The 24,312-nt window shown below is 40.4% G+C and overlaps 1 protein-coding gene across 4 annotated transcripts in view; it reads left to right on the top strand.

Annotated features, from left to right (window-relative positions):
- SRPK2 (SRSF protein kinase 2) overlaps positions 1–24,312 on the top strand; it is a 166,067-nt gene that overhangs the window by 124,794 nt on the left and 16,961 nt on the right. For all 4 annotated transcript variants that reach the window (XM_023737073.1, XM_023737074.1, XM_004382613.2 and 1 more), the window contains exons 8-12: positions 1,294–1,319; positions 2,752–2,998; positions 3,620–4,102; positions 21,550–21,650; positions 21,759–21,866. In XM_023737073.1, coding sequence (XP_023592841.1) covers positions 1,294–1,319; positions 2,752–2,998; positions 3,620–4,102; positions 21,550–21,650; positions 21,759–21,866 — 965 coding nt within the window. The remainder of the gene's footprint in view (positions 1–1,293; positions 1,320–2,751; positions 2,999–3,619; positions 4,103–21,549; positions 21,651–21,758; positions 21,867–24,312) is intronic.

The following is a 24,312-nucleotide window of genomic DNA, read 5'->3' on the forward strand; positions in this document are numbered from 1 at the left end:
TGCACGTTGAAGGCAATTGAATCAAACGTGTGTACACATTAGAAACTTTGTAAGATCCTGGTTGATAGAAATAACCGGAGCTCTTTTGAGAAGGACATCATGCTTGGTAAAGTAGAGAGCTGGCGAAAAAGAGAAAGAGACCCTCAGCGAGATGGATTGACACAGTGGCTACAACAGTGGTCTCAAACATAGTAATGATTGTGAGGATGGCATGGGACTGGGCAGTGTTTCGTTCTGTTGTACATAGGGTTGCTGTGAGTCGGAACCAACTCAGCAGCACCGAACAACAACACAGCTTTTAAGAAGGGAGATGCCCCAATTAAATTATATTTTAATATTTGAATTACTTAACTCTGTCCTCCCTTAAAATTCCACTTAAATTCTGAGCTGCTGCTTCACCTATATTTGAACATTTTTTGTGTGTAACGGGTTTTAGGTGGCCAGCTTGTGATCATCAGAATTTATTTCCAGTTTTGTTAAAATGCTTCCTAGTCTCCAGTTAGCACAGTTAAATCAATACAAGTGTAACTAGTAGATTTGGAATTAGTTACAAAAGACCTAGGGGTGGGGAAGGAAGATAAAACTTATATATTGTGTTTTATTTCTGGCTTTCACAGCCTGTTATTGTGGCAGTGTGAAGAGTTGACTTCACCTTCTTTTCACGTTATCTGTGCGCTTGTGTTGTCAGGCCGGTGTTCATGCTAAAGGATGAAAACACCTCTGACTGACTAGGATTCTTGGGAGATGTATGATCTCCTATCTCCTTTACTGCCATCAAGGTGATACTTAAGTGGTGGAGCTATAGTCTGTTAAGCCTTTGGTGGTAGCAACCTCTGGTCCTGTGATTTCTAGAATACTTGTTGCAGTATTTGATTTACTTCAGTTGTATAAAGCTTGCCAAATAGATTGCAGCATAGATAATACATCTTCTAATTTCACTTAGTCATTTTACAAATCTTGTGAAATGACTGTGACATTTATGAACTACTCCCCATTTTCTTAAATTAGCAGCTGGTGCTTTGGGATTGACTATTTTTTAAATGAATAGATATGATATTTAATTTTAGATAAATAAGATAAATGACTCAGCATGAACAATTTTTGCTTTTTAAGAGTCAGTCGTTTGAGTTGGATAAACTTTCTTTAGATCCCTATGATTAAGAAGATCTGATATTTAACAGATAAAGTTGGATAACTATTAAAAGACAATAACTATGCCATTTTAAAATTAAAATTACCTAATGAAGATAACAATTTTCCTCTAAACATTCATTTTGTTTCATTTTGTTTTAGTGAGTACCGCTCCACAACACAAACCTGTAAGTACTTACACATGTGCTTATATTCACCTTCATGTCAAAAGGGACTGTCCATTATTGAGCTTTCCAAATTGTAACATCTAATTGTTAGTTTCTTTTTGCGGAAGCTTTTCATTTAAGGGTCTGTTTGAGGGAGTTGGTTGTACATTATTTTGGTTCCTTCCTCAGTCTGCTGTAGATACTATAATGTATATAAATTTAAAAGATAGACATGTTTATACTGTATAACCTTGAATGTGTGAGACATACTGTTTTGTTTAGTTGAAGTGATTTCTGCAGAGTTGGAATAGTTAATGCTGTCCCAAGATTGATCTTCTTGTCCTCAAGCACTTTCTGGAGTGCTCCTGGCCAAGTCTGGTGAAATGTGAGGTGATAGAGATAGTGTTTGAGCTGTGATTATTCCACCATTTTGCATTATTTCTCATTGGGTTTCAAGTGACCTATTTTTCTGAAGTTGTTGATCTAATTTGTTTTTTTCCCCCGCTAGTAGTTAAATATGAAAGTGTTATCTATTTTGTGATCAGGTGAAAACACTAAGTCTGATCAGCTGAAACAGGCCGCTTGGAATTAGATCCTACCCCAGTAGACCTAAACCAAGAGACGATAGAGTATGTGTGTCATGAGTTATTGAAAAAAAATATCCAGAACTTAAGAGTGCTACAAACATCTCTTGGTTTGGGTAGCGTGCCTGAGTATGAGGGAGCTGTAGTAATTGTGCAGTAACTGGCCTACTGAGGAGGCCAAGTCCTTTCCCCATAGCTCTGCCTCGGCTTGAGTAACTTGTTCTGATTACTGATTTTGTGAAAGATTGAAGGGTCGCAGTGCTAGTACTTTCTAAGTCAGTTGGCCATGATTGGAGACAGACTGAAACTGGCTTTTTTTTTCTCTTTTCCTTTACTTCATATGCATATTTCTTATAGTTTATGTAGTCCTGGCTATTGACAACAGCTTAGTATGTGAGACCCAAACACAAAGAGTACTGTTGACCAACAGTGAAATATACCTGTTTGGTAGGCATTCTTTTTTGGCAGGCATTAGGTAAGACAATAAGGAGAGAGAATGTTGTTGTTCATGGGCAGCAGCAAATCTTGTAAGAGGTGCTTCTTATTTAAAACCAAGGGTATTTCAGCTTATTTTGTTACTTTTGTAGTTTAAATCAAAAAGACTTACTGGATTTAAGCTGTATCACTCTGAGGGCCAGACCTGGTAATAGACTCAGTTCTTAATGGTAGCCAGCCCTAGTTTTTGTTTTTCTGGTTTTACCACAGCCCTGACAGCAAGGTGGGGCTTAGGTCTGGGCATGTGATTTTAACTGACTATGACTTGAAAGACAGATTTGTTGGTATTGCAATGCTGCTGGCACTTGTGCTTTTGTGTTGAGCTTTAAAAAGAAGCAAACTGACCTATGGTATTTTTTTTTAACTTGTTGTAGATAGGAAAAATATCCAAAAACAAAAAGAAAAAACTGAAAAAGAAGCAGAAGAGGCAGGCTGAGTTATTGGAAAAACGCCTGCAGGAAATAGAAGAATTGGAACGAGAAGCTGAAAGGAAAATAATAGAGGAAAACATCACCTCAGCTGTACCTTCCAATGAGCAAGATGATGATTACTGCTCAGAAGTGAAGCTAAAAACAGCCGGGTTAGAGGAGGCAGCTGAGGCAGAGACTGAGAATGACAACGGTCAGTGAAATATGGAGATAGGGCTGCACAGGGGCCCCGGGGCTTCATTAGTAGGGACCCACGAGTCACCACATACGTTGTTTGCCTTTGTGCTTCTTCCTCAGATACTGAGGATGCTTCTCTCCAACTCCTTATTAGGGAGAATGGGAAATAGTGTGGTACTTCATTTATAAAGTGAATGCCAGAAATATGTTAATATTTCAAAATAGTTTTTTTTAAAATGGAAAATGTCTGAGAAATACCATGTCTGTATCAACTACTAATAATTGTCCTTAGTTTATTTTATAATTAACCTTTTACCTGACACTGATGTTGCACCCACAAACTTTTTCTGCAGATTGCAGAGGAGAGGGTAGAAATGAAAGTGCAGCTCTATTTAGAAATAGTTTTTTTCCCTCATAAACTACCTTATTCTACTAAAAAGCCAATTATTAAATAAATGAAAAGGTTTAGAAAACTGAGAAGTTTTACCCTGAGAGCCAAGAGGTGTTTGCTATGTGTAGTATATAAATGAAACATGTCCAAAAATGTGTCTTGTTGAAGGAGATAAGTACCTACTGCCACTGTGTTCAGGAGAGGAACACACAAAAGTTCTAATTCTTAACCTGTCAACTTTTTAAGGTGAAGCTGAGGACCAAGAAGAGAAAGAAGATGCTGAGAAAGAAAACATTGAGAAAGATGAAGATGACGTTGAACAGGAACTGGCGAACATAGACCCTTCATGGATAGAATCACCCAAAACCAATGGCCATATTGAGAATGGCCCATTCTTACTGGAACAGCAGCTGGATGATGAAGAGGATGATGAAGAAGAGTGCCCAAACCCCGAGGAATATAACCTTGACGAGCCAACTGCAGAAAGTGATTACACGTATAGCAGCTCCTATGAACAATTCAATGGTGAATTGCCAAATGGACAACATAAAATTCCCGAGTCACAGCTTCCAGAGTTTCCCACTTCGTTGTTCCCTGGGCCCTTAGAACCTGTGGCCTGTGGCTCTGCACTTTCCGAGGGATCCCCCCTTAACGAGCAAGAGGAAAGCAGCCCATCCCATGACAGAAGCAGGACAGTTTCGGCCTCCAGTACCGGGGATTTGCCAAAAAGTAAGTGTCCTTCCATCAGCTGTCGGATCGCAGCGTACCCAGAGTCATACTCTTGACAAATGCTGGAGGTGATAAAGCCATGTCTGTGTATATCAACTATTTTCATTTTTATCACTTTTTGTACTTGTGAACAAGTCATGTTATTTAAAGTATATTCTGTGCCACTGGGATTTCTCTTGCCCTCTGCATATCAAATTCCATTTCTAAGTTTTTTAAGTCTCTGATTCTTCCTGTATTTTTAGTCAGTGATATCATACATTTGCAAAAACCTTTTAGTGTCTACCACTTAAACCTTGTAGCTTTCTAGAACATGTAGTTTAATTTTAAATTCGTATATTCTTCCATCTGGTAGTGTTATATTTAGTTTTTTGGGTTTTTTTTTTTTCCAAGGAAAAATATGTGCTCAATTGGTGACATCTTTGGAGATATTGAGGAAGAAGGAGTTATTGAGATACTTTATTTTGTTAGTTGCTCCCGATTATAGGGCCCTGGTGGTGTGGTGGTTAAGAGCTATGGCTGTTAACCAAAAGGTCAGCAGTTTGAATCCACCAGGTGCTCCTTGGAAACCCTGTGGGGCAGTTCTGTTCTGTCCTGTACGGTCACTATGAGTTGGATTCGACTTGATGGTAACAGTTTTGGTTGCTATTATTAGCTGGCCCAGGATTGTATTTTAAAGGAGGCAACAAAGATTTAAATGTAATGACAGATTGTAGAGTGGATCTTGTGTTCTTAACTACCTGAGGTCCTGACTTATTTCAGACCTTTTTGGGAGCGAATGCCACATGGCACATCCCTACCTGTGACATGCTAAGTGACTTCAGTAAGCAAAAACTTTGGGCATCACAGTTGGTTTCCATTCTAGCTCAGAGTGGGAAAGCTCAGAAGCCTCTTCTGCCCCCTCTGTTGGCAAGGGTAGTTAATGCGTGGGGTGAGTAAATTGATGAACCAGTCCTATAAGGAGCCCAAGAAATTCTGCAGCACCTTTTATTCCAGCCAGCAGGTGACCTGTCCGAATGAAGTTACTCACTACCTATAACAGGTCATCCTAAGAGTGTGTTTTTACTTAACTAGACAAGTTTATCTTCCATTTATCTTTGTCCTGACCAGAGGGTATCTGAAAGTGCTTATAAAAGGCTTTCCTGTGGAATGTAGGTCCATTCCTTGGAAAGGGCAGTGATGAAAATTAACCTTCTCTGTATATGTTGTTGTTTCTGGAACTCCGATTTTATCTTAATTATAGATTCATATAGAATGTAATTTATAAAATATCTTTGTTAACATTTGTGAGTGGCAGCTTCGGGTGAGTGTCAAATACATCTTGAGATGAAATCCCAGCTCAGAACTTACTAGCTGTGGACTTTTGGTTTCTTAATCCCTCCTAAGCCTCAGTTTCTTCCTCTATCAAAGGAAAGCAATGGCTACTTCTAGCATTGAATCAAGTAATATAGGTAAATAAGTAATATGTAACATGTAATAACATCAGTATCTATTTGAAGAGAGGTTTCTCATTGAATGTAAGTTGCCTTGGTTATCAACAAACCCTGGGAAGTGGTGCTTTATCACTGCCGCTGTTGCTGTGTGTAAGCAGCTGAGGCACAGACAAGTTATGAGACTTGGGGAGTAACTTGTAGAATGAGTCTAGACAGACCTCTGGCTCCTGGTCCACCACATCATGATTCACTTCGGAAAGGAGGGAGAGCTATAGGTTTAGATACGGAAACTTCAAACTGGGGTGACTGCATGAATAGATGATAAAAGGAAAATTTCCAGTTTAGGCAAAATGAAAAATTCCATTGAAGACAGATTACTAAATTAAGAACGTGTTGCTTAAATTTAAAAAAATAATTGGGTACTAGGTCAGACAGCTGTTCACACCCCTTTATTGGCATGAGGTCATCCAGACGTCCCACTCCACCCTATCTCAGAGGGAAAGGGTTTTGACTCTCAGGTGGGCCCTAGCTCTACTGACCCTGACCACTTCCTCGACTTTCAGTCTTAGTCCTCCCATCAGTTTCTCTGACTCTTCTTTGTCCTACTGCTCCTTTTGGCAGTTCTTTTTAGTTGTTCTCCGGCTTCTTAAATGCTAGTGTCACCCAGAATCTTTGTTCTCAGCCCTCTTTTCTTTTCAGACCACTGTCTTTCGCTAATAGTCCTGAGCCCTGCCCATGATGTCCAGTGGCAGTGATGGCCAAATCCATATCCATCCATCATTCAGCAACTATCGAGTACCCAGTGTGCTAGACCATGGTGGATACTGAGGATAAAGCAGTAAACAAGGCAACAGTGCACTTGCCCTTATTCTAGCAGGGGTAGGCAGGCCATGAACAGATAATTTAGAAGATATATGTACCATGTGGTGGTAACTGCTACGGAGAAAAGCTAAACCTGAAAAAGATGATGTGCTAGGGCACAGTATGGCAGGGGCTCCTTTAGAGCCTACTGATGAGGTAACATTTGATCACAGACCTGAAGGAAGTGAGGATGCAAGTCATGCCAGCCAGTGTCCGAGGCAAGCACATGCCTGACAGAACAAGCTCTTGCTCAGTTCTCCTGTGCTCTAGGTCCGTTTATCCAACTGTCTGCTTGACCACTCTGTCTCTGTGTCACAAGGGAGCTTCACACTTAACATGTCCAAACCAGAACACAACTTTCCCTGCCAGCCTGCTGAATACTCTGTGCTCCCTAGCCTTTTACCACCATCTCCCAGTGCTCTGGTGAGAAACTTGGTCATCCTTGATTGCTCCCACATCCAAAAATTATCAAGTCCTGCCAGGTGTACCTCTTAAACAGAGGTCCTCCTTGCCTTGGCCCTAAAGTGAGCACTGCTATCACCTACCTGAACTACTACAGAGGCTCCTTCCTGGGCTCTCTGCTTTTTGTATTCTAGCTTTCAAATTGATCAGGATGCATACAATGTCAGGACCCCTCCCTCTTAGTGCTCTGGGTTTGATTTTTCAGTTAAGATGGTATCAGCCATTTTCTCCCTTGTAAAGTTGTAAACGAATAATTTCTTTTATAAGAATCAGCACAAAGCTAGTTCCTATGAGGCGGAAATGTCCAACTTTTCCAAGCTGCTGTATCACTCCATCATCTCTAACATCTCAGTTCTCTCCCTCCTGTCTTTGGGTTCCCGAATTCGCTGCAGTGTCTCACAGAACTCACGAACCATATAAAGGAAATGGCTCACGCAGTTGTGGAAGCTTGCAAGTCCCAAATTGGTGGGTCAGGCATAGACTTCTCCCTGGCCCTCAGTCTCTGCCCAAAGACACTCAGCTTCCTTGCTCCATGGGCCAGGAAATCCACTGTGCTGTCTCCTGCAGGTGTCTGACCATGGCTAGAAAGGCCACACACAAAAGTAATTTAATCAAACTGCAAGATGTAAAGATAGGTGTCTTGTTTTGTATGTTTTTATTTTTTCTTTTTGCAATTAGAAGGAGCCCTGGTGGTGCAGTGGTTAAGCATTTGGCTGCTAACCAAAAGGTCAGCAGTTCGAATCCACCAGCGATTCCTTGGAAATCCTGTGGGACAATTCTGCTCTGTCCTATAGGGTTGCTATGAGTCAGAATCGACTCGTTGAATGGCAGTGGGCTTGGTTTTGTATTTAGAAAGTATGCGGAGATAATTTGGCACTATGTAAATATCTGTTTCCTTTTCTAATTCCTCATTTCTTTCTGCATTTACTAGCTGACCTTCTGTACAGAAGAGCTTTCCTTTTCTCCCTTTTATGTTTTATAATGTACATAGTGTAGGAACAGTAGTATGTAGAATTTATAAACACGCATATATTGGAGTGCATGTTTATACATGTTTTATTGATGGGGTAAACAATGAAAAAGTTTAACAACTACAAGTATATCAGACCTCCCTAATTTATTTTCTAGACATAATAAAGAGTATATGCGTGAATGTGGCATATTCTGTCATTCTTCTGTGCCTTTTATGCTTTTCCTCCTGCTGGGACTGTTTTATTTTTCCATTTTCCATTCTTTAGCAACCTGCTGTTCTTTTGTCAGGTAGTAGCTCAGATACAGTGTACTGCCTCCTGGGTGATGTCCTTCCTGTATTTCCCAGCCCCTCTCAGTTCTCTTTGCCCATTTTTCCTACTCTTTATACCTTGTTAGTAGTCTTGTCATTGCTTGTTTGTATTATCTTTCTCCTCACCTCTTTGAGAGTGTGGTGTGTTTTTATCTGTATCCTCAAACTCAATGCTAAGGTAAATATATATTGAACAGTGAACGAACAAATGACTGATAATCTGGTTATATTCCTCTACTCTTCCTTTTCTCCAGTCTTTTTCTACTCAGAATCAAAATTTTACTGTATCCAACACACATACTCTCTCACACAACCCTATCCGTACCCAGCCTCTTACCAAGCAGACCTTTTCAATATTGTTAAATTCTAGGCATGTACCAAACAGGATCTTCTTATCTAGTCATTTGTTGGAAGCATTTGGTTTTGCTTTCCAGTTTGGTCATTTGATAGCCAGGGACAGCCTCCCATTCGGAATGTGTTTTTTGTTTCCTGAATAGAAGGTCTAGAAGGCTGGTAGTGGGTCATCTGGTACTACATTAGCATGAGGCAAAAGGAACAAGCTTTGTTCAGAGACTTTGTTTAGATCCTTGTGGTTAGAACAGAATGTACACATTAGGGAATAGTAGAAGAAAAGGTCTTTTTCCTAGAGTATTTGATAGCCATCGAAGGTTGAGAAGAGGAAGCAGGTTTTCTCTTGGATCAGCAGCTGCTAGAGCCATGGCACCTATCTTGGCTCATCACACTTGAAGTCCAGAGGTCCTGGGGCAGTGTTGTCTGTTGGCTTTATCTGCAGGGTATATTATTAATCCTTTCACTCTCTCCCAGTGATGGCCCAAGTCATTGTCAGTCCTTGCCTAGGCTCTTGTAATACGGCCTCCACATGCATCTTCTGTCTTCAACTCGTGCTCTCTAGTCTGCTGTCTGTATAGCAGTCCAGAGAGATCTTTTCAAAGCACATCCCGTCATCTTCCTCTTCCCCTTCAAAAATGATCTCCATTGTCTCCCACTTAGAACAACATCCGGAGGCCACACTCACTAAAGCTTACAAACTCCACACAGTTGGTTGCCTGGCAGCTGTCTGATAATCACCTTCTCCTTTATCCTCTTTTTTTTTATTTCCCTTGTTCATTCTGCACTGCTCACATTGGCTTCTGTCTATTTCTCAAAACTGTTTGTTTTTGCCTCTTGGCCTTTGCACTTGCTTTCACCTCTGTCTAGGACTTCTCCCCTTCCATCTCTCCCTTTATTTAGTCTTCTCCTCAGAAAAGACCTCCCCTGGACACCCTCATCATTATCCATCTCTTTTCTAGGCTTTCTTTTTCTTTATAGCATACATATGTAGCTACCTGACATGGGATGTGAATCATTCATTCATTTATTTATTGCCCATATTCCCAATTAGTTCTGAGTTGTTCCTCCCCTATTAACATAAACTTACCGCCCCCTAAGGTTGCTATCTAATCTTTTGAGTTGCTGTTGTCAAACAGATCCCATATAGATAGATAATAAAGAGCAGTAATGCTCAAGGCAGACATTCTTTACTAGTTAAGCTAAACTATTGTTTGGTTTTAAGAAGACTTCAGGGGATATTTTTGGTTTAAGGTTTAAAGATTACTTCTGGGCAATAGTTTTAGAGGTTCATCCAGTCTCCATAGCTCCAGAAATTCTGGAGTGCATTGGAATTTGAAATCGTTCCTCATTTTCCCCCTTTTGTTCAGAATTCTTTTATAGAATTTTTGATGAAAATGTTCAGTAATGGTAGCTGGACATCATCCGGTTCTTCTGCTCTTATGCAAAAGGAGGCAGTTGTTCATGAAGTCAGGTAGCCACATATCCATTTCCTCCTCCTGTTCATGACTCTCTTTCCTCTGTTGCTCCAGGCAAATAGAGACCAATTGTTGTGCCTTGGGTGGCCACTGGCAAACTTTTAAGACCCCAGGCACTACTCATTGAACTAGAGGGTAGAAGTACTAAACAAATTATTAGGCCAGTTAACTGGATGTCCCCTGAAACCATAACCCTAAACCTCCAAACCATGGGGCCAAATCCCATAAAGTGTTTGGTTGTACATAAGCAGCCTCAGCAGCTACTTTTTTTTTTTTTTGGGGGGGGTCATTGTTATAAGTATATTTTTTGCACAGCTTTTGCCAGTTTAATTTTTTATCGGTGTACAACTTATTGACAATTACAGTAATTGGCTGTGCAACCCTACCCTTCATCAGTGCAATTTTTCCATCACCATTAACTCTCTTCCCCCTCCCTGCCACTCCTGGTAACACTAATAAACTTTGGTCTCTATACATTTGCCTGTATTTGTCTTTTTATATAAGTGAGGTCATATAATATTGTTTTGTGATTGACTTATTTCACTCAGCATAATGTCTTCAAGCTCCATCCATATTGTAGCATGTATCAAGACTTCATTTCTCATAATGTCTGGAATACTATTCCATTGTCTATATGTACCACATTTTGTGTATCCATTCATCCGTTGTTGGGCATATAGGTTGTTTCCACCTTTTGGCTATTGCAAATAGTGCTGCGGTGAACATTGGTGTACAAGTATTTGTTTTGAGTTTCTACTTTCAAGTCTTTCAGTGTATACCTAGGAGTGGTATTGCTGGGTCATATGGTAGTTCTAGTTTTAGTTTTTTGAGGAACTGCCACACTGTTTTCCACAATGGCTATACCATTTTGCATTCCCACCAGCAATGGATGAGGGTTCTGATTTTCCCACATCATTGCCAACGTTTGTTATTTTCTGTTTTTTTTGTTTTGTTTTTAACCTTGGCCATCCCAGTGGGTGCAGGACTGGGCACTGTTTAGTTCTGTTGTACATAGGATCACCATGAGTCGGAACTACATAGGGTTGCCATGAGTCAGAACCGACTTGATGGCACCTAACAACAACAACAAATCCTAGTGGGAGTGAAACAGTATCTCACTGTGGTTTTGATTTGCATCTCTCTGATGATTAATGACATTGAGCATCTTTTCATGTGTCTGGTGGCCATTTGAATGTCTTCTTTGGTGAAATGTCTAAGTCCTTTGCCCGTTTTGTGATTGGGTTATTTGTCTCTTTTTTGTTAAGTTCTTGAAGTTTCATATGTATTTTGGTTATTAAATTCTTATCGGATGTATGGTTTCCAAAGATGTTCTCCCAGTCGGTAGCTTGTCTTTTCACTTTTTTGGTAGTCTTTGATAGACAAAAGTTGTTAATTTTTATGAGGTCCCATTTATGTATTTTGGCTTTTTGCTGTTTGTGCTTTTGTTATTAGATAATTCATTGTTGAAAGCTAGGCCTGACAGTGTTGCCCCTGCTTGTTCTTCTAAGAATTTTATGATTTTACTTTTCAAATTTAGGTCCTGAATCCATTTTGAATTTGTTTTTGTGTATGGTGTGAAGCATGGATCCTGTTTCATTTTTCTGCATGTGGAAATCCAGTTTTCCCAGCATCACTTATTTAAGAGACTCTTCTCTCCCCAACAAATGGACTTAGCACCCTTATCAAAAATTCATTTGACCATAGATGTGTGGGTTTGTTTTTGGACACTCAGTTCTATTCCATTGGTCTCTGTGACTTTTGTTATACCAATACCAGGCTGTTTTGATTACTGTAGCTGTATAATATGTTTTAAAATCAGGAAGTGTGAGTTCTCCTACTTTCTCCTCTTTCAACACTTCTTTAGCTATTTGGGCGTGGCCTCTTCCCATTCCATATAAAGGTAAGGATTGATTTTTCCGTTTCTGTAAAGACAGCTGTTGGAATTTTAATCCGTGATTGCATTGAATCTATAAATCGCTTTGGGTAGTATTGGTGTCTTAACAATATATTAAGTCTTTCAGTTCATGAACACGGAACATCTTTGCGTTTATTTAAAGAAGAGGCAGTTGAAGCCTCTTCTTTAATAATCTTAATCTCTTAGATGCTATTGTTAATGGACTTGGTTCCCTGATTTCCCTTTCAGATTTTTTGTTACTAATGTATAGGAACCCAACTGATTTTTTTTAAAGTAAAACAGAGATTTGTTGAAAGCATAAGAAACATCCAGATGGGGAGATGTTAGCACACACGGAGTGAAGACCAACGAATCCAAAGGGCGGCTGCTTTGCAGGGATAGTTATAGGGCTGAATCAGGAACCTCCCAGCAAGATTCTGATTGGTTGACCCTCCCTGGACTTTCCTGGACTTGCACAGGCTTGCTTAGGCTTCCCCTGGCTTGGCTAGATATAGCCACATTGTCTGTTGGTTCCAGCCAGCCAGAGTCCCAAGTCCATATGCATATGAATGGGAAGAAGTCAGAATTACATTCTTAGGAATGCAGAAGCAGGAGCTTGTAACAGAATGGAGTTGGTCCTGCTCCTAGGCTGGCCACCCTAAATATGCCAGGCACCTCTATTCTGAAGTTCTTATTTGTTCCTTCTTTTTGATCAAGAATTTCTGAGAACTGCCATTCTGGGGAGAGCGCTTTCTTCTGCGTGGTCTTGGATTTTTATTTCCCAGTAGGACAATATTTTTAGAATATGTTTGAAGAAAGAGAACTTTATTTTGTTGCTCACTTTCAGAGATTCTTATAGATGGCTGCTTACTATAATAAGCCTTTAAGACCCCAGATGCTATTTATAAATAGCCGGGCACCATCTAAAATCTTCATCATCCAGTAGTTGCAGTAGTCGAAGCCTTTCCTTTTGCAGTGTTAACCTTGGAGTGACATTTAGAGTGGGCCGCATTAAGGGATAACCTGGCTTTAAAGGGGCTGGTTTAAGGAGTGAGCTCAAATCCGTCTGAAATATGAGTACATACTTCTCTTCATAGGTATTAAATTTGTGTTCTGAGTAATCAGATAACATTTGATTAGTAGACCAGTAAATAATATGGATCAAATCCATGATCCAGCACCTTTAGGTAACCAGCTAAAGATATCAAGGACTGGTGAATCACACATAGGGAGTACATGAAGCCAGGTTGCCTTTTGGCATACCTGCTCAAGGTCTTAAAGCGGAAAATGACACTGTGGGTAATCTGAGGAGCAGAAAAATAGCAGCAAAGAAAGAGATGAGGGTTAGGGGCATCAACAGGTGTTTAGAACACAGACCAATAACAACTCTAGTAAAATAACAGAGTGAGTAGCAAAATAGCAGCTAAAAGGTTAAACGGACAATAAGTATTTCTCTTATTTGCATGGAAAAAGAATAGTATGAGAACAGGGAATAATACCAACGGTGTATATAATACAGCAACCAGCATAAGGATAGTGATGAATATAAAAACAGATAGCAAATGTATCAATAGTCTGTATGGGAAATTCTTACCAGTCAGTAAACCCAAGTTGCCAAAGTAAAGCAACCTCAAAAGCAATAAGGATTTAAACAAAGTTCAGCGAGCTCAGAGGCTTGCATTCTACAGAAAGGGTGAGAGGTCTTGTTCTGCAACCTTGGGAAAGCTGTCAACTGTGAGGTAGTCATCTGCTTCTGCCTGCTGGGCGTTTCAGCTTCAATTTTAGTTTTCCAGATGATTGGCAAGACCAAACAAGTGCTTTAGTTCCTTTAAGCTGTGACAAACGTATCTAAGTTTTAACACCTTCCACAGTTTAGCTGCATATGGATTGGTGAGGAGAGCAAGGTTCAGTCTGTTCCATCGGGGTATAGTTAAATGAGTCCCTTAACTGATGTCTTCTACAATATGCATAACTTTTGGAGTGAAATCAGGCAGACCTGGAGAGTCTAGTTTCCATTTATCAAAGGCCTCTTTCACCTGTGAAAAATATTCTTCACAATATTGGAATAAGGATTGACAGTACTTACTGGTTGACATTTTTGCAAGACAATCTGAAGTCCAGGCAGCCTAAGGCATGAGACCTCCTGAATGACCAGAAGCAGAAGAAAAACAGTCAGTTAATGGTTCCAAAAGATATGTGATTAGCAAGACAATACAGGATGGACCCCTCCTGTTAGAGGACTTTGGTTAATCTATTCAAAACATACTAAGTGTTTTTCTTGAGGGCAAGCTGCCCCTCCCTAGTTTATCCACCAGCAGCCGTGGGTCACTTTCTCAGAAGCAGAAGTGGAGCCTAAGACAGAATAGAGTTTGAGTCAGACCTTGAGTCAGCCATTTTAGTTAGGCCAAGTGCCTCCCTTTTAGGGTGCCCTCACACATTCTGTTCTTCCAATCATAAATTTTCCTACAAATTCTTTGATCATCATTATAAGTGTGTCTTCTTCCACTGAGACACTCTGCTTCTGTGATTTTAAATTAAGGTAAGTGCAGGACAAGACCACACTGGAGAAACTGCTTGGTTTCCCAGAAGGCTAACTCAAGGTGTGAGGTCGATCTCCTCTGAGAACCTGGTTTCTTCAAGATACATAATTTTCTGCGTGGGTCAGGGGGTGACAGTTTGATTACAAATATTTTATACAACATTGTCTTGAAGACCAGTTAAAGTAATTACTGATTTACCATAAACGTAGCTCCCAGTCTGATGTTTGGAGTCTGTTTCCCAAAACAGACTGAATTCTTTAAAACCAGAGCAAAACGGTCTTACTGTTTTATCTGGACAATTGTTTGACTCAAAAGCGGCCTTTAGGCACCAGTTTTTCTGAGGTTCAGAAGGACACCTAAGGGCAGTGGCCTGTGTGGGTTACCTCAACTTCCATGAAAGCCAGAAATTTGGACAGCGAACTAGGAGGTACACCTAAAATATTAACAACAATATTAGGCCATCTGGGTCTTAAAAGCCTTTGAGCAGCCATCTAAGATACTCCACTGGTCTCATCCCTTCAGGAGCAAGGGAGAATGAAGAAAACAAGATAAAAGGGAAAGATTAGTCCAGAGAACTAATGGACCACAACTACAACAGCCTCCACCAAACAGAGACCAGTACAACTAGATGGTGCCTGGCTACCACCACTAACTACTCTGACAGGGATCACACAACAGATGGTCGCGGACAGAGCTGGAGAAAAATGTAGAACAAAATTCTAACTCACAAAAAAAGACCAGACCTACTGTCCTGACAGAGACTGGAGAAACCCCAAGAGTATGGCCCCCGGACACCGTTTTAGCTCAGTAATGAAGTCACTCCCAAGTTTTACCCTTCAGCCAAAGATTAGACAGCCCCATAAAACAAAGAGACTAATGGGGCACAACAGCCCAGGGATAAGGGCTAGAAGTCAGGAGGGGACAGGAAAGCTGGTAATAGGGAACCCAAGGTGGAGAAGGGAGAGTGTTGACAGGTCATGGGGTTGTTAACCAGTGTCATAAAACAACATGTGTACTAACTGTTGAATGAGAAACTATTTGTTCTGTAAACCTTCATCTAAAGTACAATTTAAAAAAAATTTAAAACCAAATATTAGCCCAGTTGTTTGAGATAACCCATGAAATCATGAACCTAAGTTCTTTGTATCAAGGAAACAAATCCCATGAGGTGTTTGTTTACACATAAGTAGCATCAGTAGTGGCTTTTTATGTTCCTTAGCACAAAGACATTCTGTAAAACTTCAGGTGGCGTATTAATATAAATACAGCAACATTCATCTTTTAAGACACAAAACTGTTCCTCGGGAGGCTGAACAGGAAATCTTAATGCCATTTCGTAAAATTATAGCTCAAACATCAGACACTTCTCTAGTTATGGTGTTTACAACTTTGCTAAGTTTACCAACTAGAACTTCTAATTAGAGGGTTGCAATATCTAAACTCATTATTAGATAATTTAGGAGGCAGGAGGAAAATGGTTTCTTATATCCCAAAAGTAGCACCTTAAAACATCAGCAGTATTCCCACACAAAACCCATAGTAATCCTTTAGTCCACTCAGTCCTATGTAGTTAATTTCTATTGTATGTGATTCTAGATCAGCCATAGTCTGTGAACTTGACAGCTTCTATATAAGAGTTCTGGATATCTTGATTCAGTCTGGTGGTATCCACATTCAAAATATTATAGTCCTTTTCACAAGTCCAATATAGTCCATCTTTTTGTTGAGATATTTTGGTCAAATGTTTATAGTAAATCAGCAAAGTTAGAATTTATCTGCAGATGACAAAATTTAATATGGCCATGATTAATTTATAAAAATAATACTCTAAAAAGTGAAAGACCTGCTAGAAATTAATTACAAAAGTAATGCAAAACCAAATAAAGTCAGTTTAAAAAAACTTTAGAGATAAATATCTCTAAATATAATGATTAACCTTATTTTCAAAGAGCTTCAGATATAATACATCATAATTTTGAGACATAATACCATATAGTCAGGCTATACCAATAATATACCAAGATTATCAAATCTTTAAATATCTGAATAGTAATAAAAACTCCATGGGTCAGTGATGTGAATTCACCAGTTAAAACATAGGCTTTGATAATGTTAGATTAAAAAAAAAAGTCGTGACCAAGTTGGCAATTAAAATATAATAAAATTATGATATAATATTATGTGTTTTTTGTCTAATATTAGGCAAAAACATAAGAGGAAACAGTAACATGTCAATTTTAACTCAAAGAGAGGCGCTTCTCTTGATTTTGACATCACGTTCCATGTAATTTAAACATATTAAATAAACCTTTTTAGCACTTTTCCTTTATAAAGTGCAACTTTTTTTTTTCTTTTTTCTTTTTTGTGCCTTTCCATGAAGTTTCAAAGTTGTCAAGAGTTTATTACAGGTCACTGAGAAAATACTTGAATCATTTAACTGAAGATTTTTTTTATATTGTGCTTTAAGTGAAAGTTTACAATTCAAGTCAGTTTCTCATACAAAAATTTATACACACATTGCTGTGTGACCCTAGTTGCTCTCCCTATACTGTGACAGCACAGTCCTCCTTTCTGCTCTGGATTTCCTGTGTCCATTCAGCCGGCTCCAGACAGAAGCTGCCCATTTAGTCCCAAGTATCTACTTGAGCTAAAAAGCACAGGCCTCACGAGTATCGTTTTATGTCCCATAGTCCAGTCTAATGTTTGTCTGAAGAGTTGGCCTTGGGAATGGTTTCAGCTCTGGGCCAATAGAGAGTCCAGGGGGCCACATCTTCTGGGGTCCTTCCAGTCTGTCAGACCATTAAATCTGGTCTTTTTTTACTAGGATGTGAGTTCTGCACCCCACTTTTCTTCTGCTCCATCAGGGACTCTGTTGTGTTCTCTTTCAGGGTAGTCATTAGGGTAGCTGGGTACCATCTAGTTCTTCTGGTCTTATGCTGATTGAGTCCCTGGTTTATGTGGCCCTTTTTGTCTTTTGGGCTAATATTTTCCTTGTGTTTTCGGTGTTCTTCATTCTCTTTTACTCCAGGTGGGTTGGGACCAGTTGATGCATCTTAGATGGCCGCTCGCTAGCTTTTAAGACCCCAGCTGCCACTCACCAAAGTGGGATGCAGAACATTTTCTTAATAAACCTTGTTATGCCAGTTGACCTAGATGTCCCCTGAAACCATGGTCCCCAGACCCCCACACCTGCTACTCTGTTCCTGAAAATGTTTGTTTGTATTCAGGAAACAACTGGTTTAGTCCAGTTGTGCTGACTTCCCCTGTAGTGTGTGTTGTCCTTCCCTTCACCTAAGATAATTCTTGTCTACTTTCTAATTAGTGAATAACTCTCTCCCTACCTCCCCACCGGCATAACCATCAAAGAATGTCTTATTCTGTGTTTAAACCTTTTCTTGAGTTCTTATAATAGTGGTCTTATACAATATTTGTCCTTTTGCGACTGACTAAATTCACTCAGCATAATGCCTTGCAGACTCTTCCATGTTATGAGATGTTTCATGGATTCATGTTGTTCTTTATCGTTGCATAGTATTCCATTGTGTGAATATACCATAATTTGTTTATCCATTCATCCGTTGATGGGCGCTTAGGTTGTTTCCATCTTTTTGCTATCGTGAACAGTGCTGCAGCGAACATGAGTGTGTTTGTATCTATTTGTGTGATGGCTCTTATTTCTCTAGGATATATTCCAAGGAGTGGGATTGCTGAATCGTATGGTACTTCTATTTCTAGCTTTTTAAGGAAACACCAAATTGATTTCCAGATTGGTAGTACTATTTTACATTCACACCAGCATTAAGTGTTCCAGTCTCTGGTGTCTCATTGTAGTTTTGATTTGCATTTCTCTTACAGCTAATGATCGTGAGCATTTCCTCAGGTATCTATTAGCCAGCTGAATGCCTTCTTTGGCAAAGTGCCTGTTCATATCCTTTGCCCATTTTTTAATTGGGAAACCCAACTGATTTTTGTTTGTTGATCCTTATACCCTGCAACTTGTATAAGCTCTAGATGTTTTCTTGCGAACTCTTCGGGATTTTTTATATTTAGGATCATGTTGTCCATGAATAAAGATAGTTTGCCAATCTGGATGCCTTTTGTTTCTTTTTTTTCTTTTTTGTCTTATTGCTCTGGAAACTACTTCTAATACAAGATTAAATAGAAGTGATGAGAGCAGGCAGCCTTGTCTTGTTTCTGATTTCAAGGGAAAGCTCTCAGTCTTTCACCATTAGGTATAATGTCGACTCTTGATTTTTCATATATACCCTGAATGATATTGAGGAATTTCCCTTCTATTCCAATTTTCTTGAGAGATTTCATCAAGAAACGTTGTTGGATTTTATTAAATGCTTTGTCTGTATCCATAGAGATGATGGTGTGGTTTTTTCCCTTTGTTCTTTTGATATGTGGTGTATTACGTTTATTGGTTTTCTATATTGAATCATGCCTGTATTCCTGGAATAAATCCCACTTGGTTGACTCTTAATATGCTGTTGGATTCTTTTTGCTAGTGTTTTGTTGAGGATTTTTGCATCTACATTCATAAGGGATATTGGCCTGTAGTTTTCTTGTGGTATCTTGTCTGGTTTTAGTATCAGGGTTATGCTTATTTCATAGAATGAATTAGGGAGTGTGTTTTCCTTGTCTCTCTTTTGAAAGAGTTTAATCAGAATTGCTGTCAATTTTTCTCTAAATGTTTGGTTGAATTCCCCAATGAAGCCATCTGATCCAGGACTTTTTTTGTTTGGGGGTTTTTGATCACTGATTCAGTATCTTTACTTGTTATGGGTCTGTTGAGACTTTCTATTTCCTGTTGAGTTGATTTGGGTAGCTTGTATGCTTCTAAGAATTTGTCCATTTCATCTAGGTTGTCCAGTTTGTTGCTTACAGTTGTTCATAATATTCTGTCATAGTTCTCTTTATTTCTCTCAGATCAGTTGTAATGTCTCCTCTTTCATTTCTTACTATGGTTATTTGCGTCTTTTCTCTTTTTTACTTTGTCGATCTAGCTTAAAGGTTTGTGAGTTATTGATCTTTTCAAAGAACCAGCTTCTAGTTGTTTTGTTAATTCTGTTGTTTTTGGTTTTTTTTCAATTTTATTTTTTCCAGCTAACTCATTTTTATGGAGAAAAATCCATCAGATCTTCCATGATCTGAGGGGACTACATCATTTTTATAGACGTAGCTTAATCCTTTTCTTTCAGCAAACCTTAGAGCTGAACTGCTTTGGGGATAGAACTCACTGTTTGACTTCCCCTTTTCTCTTTGCCTACTTTGTGATGGTGGGGCTTTGGCTGGTCCCACACTGATCAGGTAGAAGCCTCAGGATTATGAGGGTGGTTCAGACAAGTGAAGCCGCTGGACCTGGTTAGACACACAGTGCAGTCAGCCAGATGAGAAGGCAGGGTGATCCCCTCCTCTTCCTCCTTTCCTGAGACCTGAGCCTCAAATAGTTTAAGTCATTTGCCAGAGTCTTACAACTTGAGGTGTTGAACCTTAGATTTGAACCCAGGTTCACAAACCTCAAATTCCTTTTTCTTTTCTGCCTGATTAAGTGACATCAGGGATTCATCTAGCCATTTCTAGTGTTGCCCATCTGTCTGTCAGGTCAGCATTTTTATGTTATCCTAGAATTCTAGTCTCTGCCCTGTTATCAGTGTATATGTTTTTCCTTCTCTGGCATGTCTCTGTTCTGCTTTCTTTCTCATTGTTTCCATGTTCCTGTGCTGCTTCTCCTCAGCTCATATGTGGCCTTTGGTGCGGCCTCATGGTTGATCTCTGTCCTTATAAGAAGGGAAGTTGGCATAGGTCAGGTAGCAAAAAGGGAACATCTGAGGCTGACCAGCCAAGGTTGATCCACCAAGGAATAGGTCTTGAGGGTTAAAACATTGACCCGAATTCTCTCAGCCTCCTGTGGAGCCCTCCTGCGGAGCTCTGTGGGTGCTGTAGGTCCCAGCACCTTGTCTCCTGACCACCCTATGACAGTAAGCACGCCCTGCGTGGGGCCTGCTGAGGAAGCAGAGCTGCCTCTGTCATGATGGTTCCTCAGCACTGATATAGTCAAAATGAGGTTTAATTTATTTTAGCAGTGCCCGGCTTTGAGTAAACCATAGGGCTTTCCGAGGTGGGTGTTTAATGTTCCTCATCGAGCAGACTTGTCTGTTTAGTCTGTAAATACCATTTCAGAATTGCCTTCTAAAAGCCACAGTTACATGTCATCCTTTCCAGAAAGCTGAGTTTACAGGTCAGTTTGTGGTTTGATGATGAAGATGCTGGCCCACTTCAGAATTTTCTGTCTGGGACTCACCAAGTTATTTTTCTTTGTCACTTGTCCCCTGGTTAACTGTGGCTGGTACAGACACAGTCTGGATTTGTCTGGGAAGCTCTTCTGGCCCCAGAAGCCCTGGAAAGCCTGATTCTGTGCTGCTGTTGAGATTCCCTAGGGGCTAGCCTGTTACCGAGAGTGCCCTGGAGATTTGACAAGTTGATCAGGGACCTCAGAGGTTTACCCTCATAGCCCAAGCCATCTCAGGACACCTTTGTTCCAGAGTCTTCTTTGTCCAGAGACAAAACAGAATAGCTTAACGCCTTGAATCTGTATTTCTTAATCGACTACCATTTAATCCTGAGATCTGTGTGTTCAGCTCAAATTGAGGGAGATCATGGTGGGGTGGGCACTGCGGGCTTGCAGTCACGTGGTGTCGGATGAACTGTTTGTTACTAAGGAAGTGATTGGCTGCTTGAGGCAGCATTCTTTCCACCTTATGCTCCCTGTGATAAAGCTCCAACTACCAGTGAGCTAGATGTGGGCCCCTGGGGAGTGGAGCAGCTAGAAAGATTCAGACAGGAAACTCTGCAAGGCTGGCTTCTTCTAGGGTGGCCCAGAGGTGAATGAATCAGGGGTAAAAGGATATAGGGCAAGGCAGTGTCCATGAGGTCCTTGGGCAGCCCAGTTTCTCTGTTTTGTGGAATATTTTCAAGAATAGAGACTAAGAATTTTAAATTCTTTTGGGTTCAACTTACAGGATTCCAGACCTAAATGATCACCCCATCACTTTTCTAGAAAAGAAGACTGTACCCGGCAGACGTTGTGCTCACACAGACAAACCACCTGTCCCCATCACTAACTGTCCTTCTGTTTACTCATGCCAGCAAAAACTCGGGCAGCTGACTTGTTGGTGAATCCCCTGGATCCACGGAACGCAGATAAAATTAGAGTTAAAATTGCCGACCTGGGAAATGCTTGTTGGGTGGTAAGTAAAGTTTTCTTTCTAAAACATTTTGTTCATGATTATGGGTTAGCAGACACTTTTTTCTTTTTAATGTGTTCCTCTGTGGTAATGCAGTCTGTTCCCTTTCAGCATAAACACTTCACAGAAGACATCCAGACACGTCAGTATAGATCCATAGAGGTTTTAATAGGAGCAGGTTACAGTACACCTGCTGACATTTGGAGTACAGCTTGTATGGTAAGGACAGCCTTTGCCATTTTCTTCCATGTTAGTGGGCACATCCCTCTAATGCCCGTGACGGGGCAGAATCTTACCAGTGTGTGTGGTCTAAGCCTTCCTGACCATGAGTGTTATCCACTGGGAATGTGGAGGGAAGGCTACTACCTTGGGTGTCTTAAGAGTTGGAAGAATTCTTCTCAGGCATGACGCAGTTTTGTTGTTGTTTGTTTGTCTGTGGTCTTGCGAGAGTCTTTCTTTTCTTAGGGCCCTACACAGCCCGCAGTCCCAAGAATCAGACTTGTACCCTTATCTGTGGTGACAGAAAGACTTGAATTAATTCCTTTTGGTTTCTGAAAGCTTGCAGACTGTAGGGAACTTTACCCTTCACTCCCACTGCAGAGGAAGATGAGAGAGTGGTCCCTCAGGGAAGATTGTCTGAGCCTGAAAGGTTGGACCCATTCCAGGGGACCGAAGATGCAGTGTCCTCACTGGAAATGAAAGAATTTCCCTTACATACCCATGGTTAATCTACCTTTTATAAAGCAAAATCTCATGAGTACTCTAGCTTATAGTTTTATACCATCTAGGCGTTTCTAGGGCACTAGCAGCTGCATGTTCCCTGCAACTGAATTTATTCCTGTAGAGAACATGGTGACTTTTTCCTCAGGTCATCAGGGTGCCTTTTTTTTCACCCATGTATTATATCAGTTTTTGCTGCCAATTTTGTACATCACAAATTTATTTGTGTCTAAACTCCCTACCCCATCCCCGCATCCCAGCACACCGTTTTCTCATTTACTCACACTGTGTGAATTGATGGGTATTTGCATGGTCTCTTACCCATAACTAATTTCAGTTTCTCTCTCTGGCCCTGTTTCATGGCCATTCCAGCGCCTTCCTCTTAGGGGACTTTAGTTTGTAGTCTTATGCTGGAAAAGATGATTTGTGTGGGTGTGTGTGGCGTGTGCGCGTGTACAAGCACATTGTCTTGGGTGATTTTTTCATGCTTTTTCTGTTTCATATTATTTTTTACCCAAATTCAACTCTGATATTTAAATAAAAGGGCATGTGTGTAAGAATTGGCACTTGTCTTCTCACTAGAAAAAGCATTGCAGAATATGGTAATTATTGTCTCTTACTCAAAGATGAATTTAGCAGCTCTTTTGAGTTTACTGTATTTTATGTCTTCTAATGCTTAAGTAAGGCTCCCTGGTGGCGCATTGGTTAAGCACTCAGCTGCTAACTGATAGGCTGGCGGTTCAAACCTACCAGCTGCTCCACAGGAGAAAGATGTGGCAGTCTGCTTCTATAAAGATTTACGGCCCTGGAAACCATATGGGGCAGATCTACTCTGTCCTGTGGGATCGCTATGAGTCGGAATTGACTTTACGGCAGTGGGTTTGGTTTGGAATGCTAAACTAAAAAGCATTGTGCTAAACAGTTAGTGCCAGAGGATATGGGAAAAAAAAAAAAAGGAGGTGCTTTGTGTCTTTCAAGTTAGCATAACAGTTATAGCCAAATAAGTCTGTAACACCGTGCCTCTCCATGTTGTCTGACAAATAATACCAGATCCTAATGATAGACAGATAGATAGATTTGATTTGATTGATTGGTTTCAGTTTTTCAGTGAGGATCAAAAACCAAGTCCCTTGCTTGGCTATATATGGAAAAGAATGGTGGAAGGAATCAGTGGATATGTGATAATTACTTTGAATTTAACGACTGCTGTTGGAGGAGGAATTTGCCTTACCCTGTGTGACTGCAGAGGGCAGGATGAGGTGGAGGGCTGGGAGCAGTGGGAGGCAGAGTCCAGGTCAGTAGAAAGAGAGGAAGCACTTTGAACAACCAGAGCTGTGGGGGAGAAATGTACCCGTTCAGGACCTGGCGAGTCAAGCCTTACTTGTCCCCAGCTACACAAAAGGATATATCCAGGCTGCTCTGAATTAGATTCTAAGAACTCTTTCAGCTCTGAAACCCTGTGCTTCTAATTTTGGGTGTTAAATGTTGATGATGTAACCAGAAAAATAGGACAAGATCACAGATACAGTGGAAGACCGGTGTAGCTGTCACTGTAGTTTTCTGCCCAGTTACCTGTCTTGCCTCCCATTAGATAACGATTTGTCCCTCCACACAATCTCCCTGTCTTACCAACTTTTTGAAATGCTATTCCTGTCAACAGTAACTTAACTATCAATAACAGGCTCCTAAGGAGAAGCGTTCACTCTGTTTCTTTTCATCCTGCCCTGTTTCTCAAGGATTTAGCATAAGTTCCCTCAGTGCTCCTAGGGCCACCTATGAGGTGTTTTACAGTTGACTGTCATGAGGGTGATTTTTCAGGACAGGGTTAAACCTTCAGCCCCACCCCATAAAGCTGTGGCTAAGAGGACCCTTTTGTTGGCCTAGAGAACCTGGTGGAGATGAGGTGGTGCTCCTCCACCCCCACCGTTTGTTGAAGTTTAAAAGT

The sequence above is a fragment of the Trichechus manatus genome, unplaced genomic scaffold (assembly GCF_000243295.1).
Source record: "Trichechus manatus latirostris isolate Lorelei unplaced genomic scaffold, TriManLat1.0 scaffold00096, whole genome shotgun sequence".
In the NCBI taxonomy this organism is placed as follows: Eukaryota; Metazoa; Chordata; class Mammalia; order Sirenia; family Trichechidae; genus Trichechus; species Trichechus manatus.